The following is a 5000-nucleotide window of genomic DNA, read 5'->3' on the forward strand; positions in this document are numbered from 1 at the left end:
GGTGTGCTTGTGTTGCGTCGGCGTTGAGTTCATTGACTATGGTTATTGCCAATGAGTTTGGGGGGGGGGGGGATTTGATAAAGTCTGTTTTGTTTTTGAAGGAGGTGTCAGTGCCCCAACCTCTGACATTCCATTGGTTGATTTTGATTACTACCATTATGAGATGATATCGATCTCCTCTTGGGAGTCGTATAGCTGCGGTTTGGATGGTGAAGGGTAGATACTCTCTATGAAGCTCTCAATGATTCCTTTCCTTTCTTTATTGACAGGTGTCTTAGGGGTGGATGGGATGTAAGGGTTGCTTCTGTTTATTGTTGGTGAGAGTTGGGTGACCTCGTTGTTTGAGTGGATTTCCTCGTTCTTGCGTTTATGTGATGGAGGGATGTTTGGTGTCTTCTCTCTGTTTTCCGAGGATGAATGGATGTTAGTGCTCGTTTTGTTGGCATTGTCTTTTTGGATGGCGTTGGATGTTGTGGTAGTGGTTGTGGTGGGTTTGACAGATTGAGATTCTGCTTGGTTTTTGGGGGGAAGAGGTTGAGAGGACTTTTTTGATTGGGCTTTTTTCTCATGGGTTGATTGTTTATCAGACTTATTGTTTGCTGGGTTGTATGTTTGTTGTTGTGGTTTTGGTTGAGAGGATTTGATTGCTATCCTGTTTTGGATGTTGGGAGGATCATCTGTCATCTCATCTTCTAATGGTTCTTCCGTGTTGTTTGACTCTACTTTCTTATTTTTCTTTTGTGAGGAGTAGGTTTTGGTGGCCGTTCTGATGGTAAAGTTGGCGATTTCTGTATTGTGTTGGCCAGATTTCATTTGATCGCCTATTTTGCATTCTATTAGACCGAATACTAGGAGGTGGTCGGTGGAGTATATAGTATGGTATATTGCATAGGGTATTTCTTCTGCAAAGGCAGTTTTGATGAGGGCATCCACTATTCCTGCCTTTTCTCTTGGAATTCTTACTCTTCCTGTGAGGACGTGGTAGTCTCTACTGGAGGTGATGAAGGTTCCCAATTTGCTTCTATCTCTAATGATATTTAGGAGAGATTGTTCGTTTTTAATCATCAGGTGGATCGTTTTTCTAGTTCCTTTGCCTATGTATATCTTGTCGATTGGGATATCGTAGTTTGAGAGTGTTTTTCTCATTTCTTCTAACCCCATGAGATCCATTTTGGGGAATTCGAGTGTAATTGGGTAGAATCCGTTGTTTTTCTCGTAGGTTGAGAGAGCAGTCATGTTCAATATGGTCTCGCAGTATTTGGAGATGTCTTTGAGGCCTATTGATAATTTGGGGTAGGTCTCCTTTATCTCTGCTGTTTTTGTGGAGAATTCCTTAATGAAGTTCTCTGATGCCTCGTCCATATGGGTGGAGGGGTTGGCCATTTTAGCCGCGTCTGCGTAGGAATTCATCTCGATGGGATTCCTTTGAATCGGCGATTTGGTAAATTAGATCTGTAGATCGTGGTGGATTGGTGATTTTTTTTGAAAGATTGGTTAAAATTGACCGAGATTAAGGATAGAAAAGGATGAATTACTTTTCACGTGTATCTTGTATCCTCTTGATCGCGGTGCGGTTTTTCAAAAACAAAACGACTACAACAATAATCAAAATTCTCTTCGAAGAAAAAGTGCCCGAGCTCAGAATCGAACTGAGGACCCTCTGTTATCGCTTTAGTACTAAGTACAAGACAGATATAATAACCACTATACGACACGGGCTCACATGAAAAATTTTGAAAAAATACCGAAAAAATAAATTAAAAAATTGAATTTTTAGTAATTTTTTTTTAAAAAATATTTTTAATAAATATACTATTATTGTAAAATATTTTTATTAATTAATTAAAAAATTTGAAAATTAAAAATTATATTTTTCAATATTTTTAATTTTCAAATTATTTAATTAATTAAAACATATGTTCAAAGTGAATTTGTCATTTGATTTAAAAAATTTTTTTTTTTTATATATTATTATTATTTTTTTTTTATAATAGAGTTTTATTAGGTTTAATAAATTTTAATAATGAAAATAAAATATAAAAAATCAATCATCTTAAGTTGTCGATAACTTTTTTTTTACTATAACCAAAATGAGTTTCATTATTTGAAAAATAAAAAAAAAAAATAAAAAAAAAATTGAAATTAATATTTTCACACCCCACAAGGTGGTAAGCAATGTATTGGAAATTTTTAATTTTTTTTTTTATTTTTTATTTTTTTTTTTTTTCATTTTTTTTAATTTTAATATAACCCTCACGTTAGATTTATACTTTATATAATTATACTACTTTTTTTTTTTTAAATTATTATTATTATTATCATTATTTTTTTTTTACACAAAAATATTTTTATATATATATAAATAAATAATAACACAAAATGAAAAACTTTACAAAAAAATTAGCAGAAGTTAAACAACAAACCATGGAGAAAATGGGTAAAACCGAATCACATGCAGATAATGATGCCACTAAAGAACAAAAAGAGAAATTAAGAGTGATTAAAACTGAATACTCTCAAATTTATACAGTTGGTAAACTTTATGCTCAAGAAACTGAAAGTAAATAATTATTATTATTAAAAATTATTAATTATTATTTATTGATTATTTATTAATTTTTATTTTTTTTATTTTTTTATTTTATTAAAAGAATCCACACAACAAGGATCACAATTTGCAGATGCATTAGCACAATTTGGAACAGGATTTGTATCAAATGAACAAGTTAGTGAGGCATTAAAGAATGTTGGTATTCAATTGAAATCAGTTGAACAAGCACGTCAAAGTTGTAATGTAAATTCAGTGCAATCATTAATTAATCCAGTTGGTAAATTCCAAGATACAGAGATTAAGAAAGCAAGAGATTCAAAACATAAACAAGATCAAATTCGTATTCGTTATGATACTGCATTAGAGAAATTACAAGAAGCTAGAAAGAAGAATGATGCAAATTCATTAAAAGTTAAAGGTTTAGAGAATGAATGTAATGAAATTAAAGTCGAATATGATGCTGTCACCGCTGAATTCACTCAAACTATGGATAATTTAAATCAAGAAATGAATAAACAATTGGTCGAAGAATTACGTGAATATACTTTACAACAATTGGCTTTCTATAAACAAGCTGCTGCACTTTGGGAAGAAACTAGTGATTTATTATCTTCTTTTCAAGCTTAATAATTTATAATTAAAAAATAATAATAATAATAATAAAAAAAAAAACATATCATATTTATTTTATAACTCAAATTTATTCTTGTTGGGGGAAAAAAAAAAAAAAAAAAAAAAAAAAAAAAAAAATCAAAGATATATCGAAAAAACATCTTTGGTTGATTAAAAACTTTATTTGGTAAAATTTAATTATTTAATTATTTAATTTCTATAACTTTTTTTGTAGTTTTATTTTTTTTTGTTTTTTTTTTTCCCAACAAGAATAAATAAATAAAATTAATTAACTTTGGTTTTTGTCATTGTTATGACTTTTTTGGTTATTAATGTTGTTGTTGATTTTCACACCTATTTTCTATATATCAATAACTCTTTTTTATCCAAATAGTACCAAAAACAAATTCAATTATACCAATCAAATAAATTTATTCTAAAAAAAAAAAAAAATTAAAAGAACAAGTTTACCATTTTTTGTTTTTTTATTTATATATTCTGTCCCACTCATTTATCTTATTATTTTTTTTGTTTATAATTATTATTTCTTTTTTTAATATAAATATTAATAAATAATATTTTTTTTTTTTATTTTTTTATTTTTTTTTTTAATTATTTTTCATTTCAACCCGCCTTTTTTTTTTTAATATTTTTTTTTTTTTGTTTTTTTTTTAATTTTTTTTTTTTTTTTAAAAAATCCATGTTCATCAAATGTTATAACAGCAAATAAATTTGAAAATAAAAAAAATAAAAATATATCCACATAATATATTTTTAGGATTTTAAAAAAAAAAATAAAAAAAAAAATTCAAAATGAAACAAAACCAACCAAATTTAAATGTAAATTTAAATAATAGGTTACAACAACAACAATTAAATCAAGTAGCGCAACAGCAATTACAACAACAACCATTAAAAAATACAAAACAAAATCCAATAAATAATCAAACAAATGGAATTTTAAATAATAAACCAATTACCACTTCATCAAACATAATGAATAGTGATAATATTTTAAATAATAATAATAATAATAATACAAATAAACCTTCTTCAACATTTAACTTTAATATAACTAATACACCACCACCACCTGTAAATAAACAAAAACCAATTACTTCTTCGTCAACATCTAAACCATCTAATACCACCACTACTACTACTACTACAACTACTACAACAAAACCACCATCAAATTCATTACCTTCATCATCATCATCAAAAGTTAAGGTTAATTCATTAACTTCACAAAATAATAATAATAATAATAGCAATACTAATACAAATATGACAACCCAACCACCAACATTTAATAATTTAATAAAACCACAATCACTACCATCGACTACAGGTATGAACGAAATAAAGAATACACCAACAAGGACAACCACTACTACATCAACACAACACACTAAATATATAAAAGAAGATATTGTTGTTAAAGAAAATAATAATAGAATTAGTAACATGAATAATAATAATATAAGTGGAGCTAGTGGTGGCACTACATTTAATAGTTATAACTATCTACCAAATAATACTCTTGATAATTTCATAAATAATTCTAATACAACTACAACAACCACAAATAATAATACTAATAATAATAATAATAATAACAATAATAATAATATAATTAATAATATAAAACAACAACACGAATTAGAACTATTACAACAAAAACATATTGAAGAGATGAAAATATTACAAAATGAACAATTAAATCAATTAAAAAAACAACAAAAGAAATTAAATGAATCAGATACGGATGGTAGTGACGATGATGATGACGATGATGATGAATATGGTGAAAATATGAATTTATCACCAAGAACAT

At 27.4% G+C, this 5000-nt stretch overlaps 3 protein-coding genes and 1 non-coding gene across 4 annotated transcripts in view; 2 read left to right on the top strand and 2 right to left on the bottom strand.

Moving 5' to 3' along the window:
* Nucleotides 1–156: 156 nt before the first annotated feature.
* On the bottom strand, nt 157–1236 carry DDB_G0285951 (hypothetical protein; the record flags this gene model as incomplete). The annotated part of the gene is made up of 1 exon (XM_632868.1): nt 157–1236. The coding sequence occupies one exon, from the start codon at nt 1234–1236 to the stop codon at nt 157–159; it is 1080 nt and encodes a 359-aa protein (XP_637960.1).
* Nucleotides 1237–1629: 393 nt separating this feature from the next.
* Nucleotides 1630–1719, bottom strand: tRNA-Thr-UGU-4. Its single transcript has one exon. It is a non-coding gene; the product is annotated as a tRNA-Thr (tRNA).
* Nucleotides 1720–2379: 660 nt separating this feature from the next.
* DDB_G0285851 (hypothetical protein) lies at nt 2380–3178 on the top strand (the record flags this gene model as incomplete). Its single annotated transcript, XM_632869.1, has 2 exons — nt 2380–2560; nt 2652–3178. The coding sequence occupies 2 exons, from the start codon at nt 2380–2382 to the stop codon at nt 3176–3178; spliced, it is 708 nt and encodes a 235-aa protein (XP_637961.1).
* A 798-nt stretch (nt 3179–3976) lies between these two features.
* Nucleotides 3977–5000, top strand: part of spc97 (spindle pole body component 97) — a gene marked incomplete at both ends in the record, with an annotated part of 4298 nt that continues 3274 nt past the window's right edge. The window contains one exon of the mRNA XM_632870.1: nt 3977–5000. This exon is cut by the window's right edge and continues 191 nt beyond it. Coding sequence (XP_637962.1) covers nt 3977–5000 — 1024 coding nt within the window.

This window comes from Dictyostelium discoideum (assembly GCF_000004695.1).
Source record: "Dictyostelium discoideum AX4 chromosome 4 chromosome, whole genome shotgun sequence".
NCBI classification, from domain to species: domain Eukaryota; phylum Evosea; class Eumycetozoa; order Dictyosteliales; family Dictyosteliaceae; genus Dictyostelium; species Dictyostelium discoideum.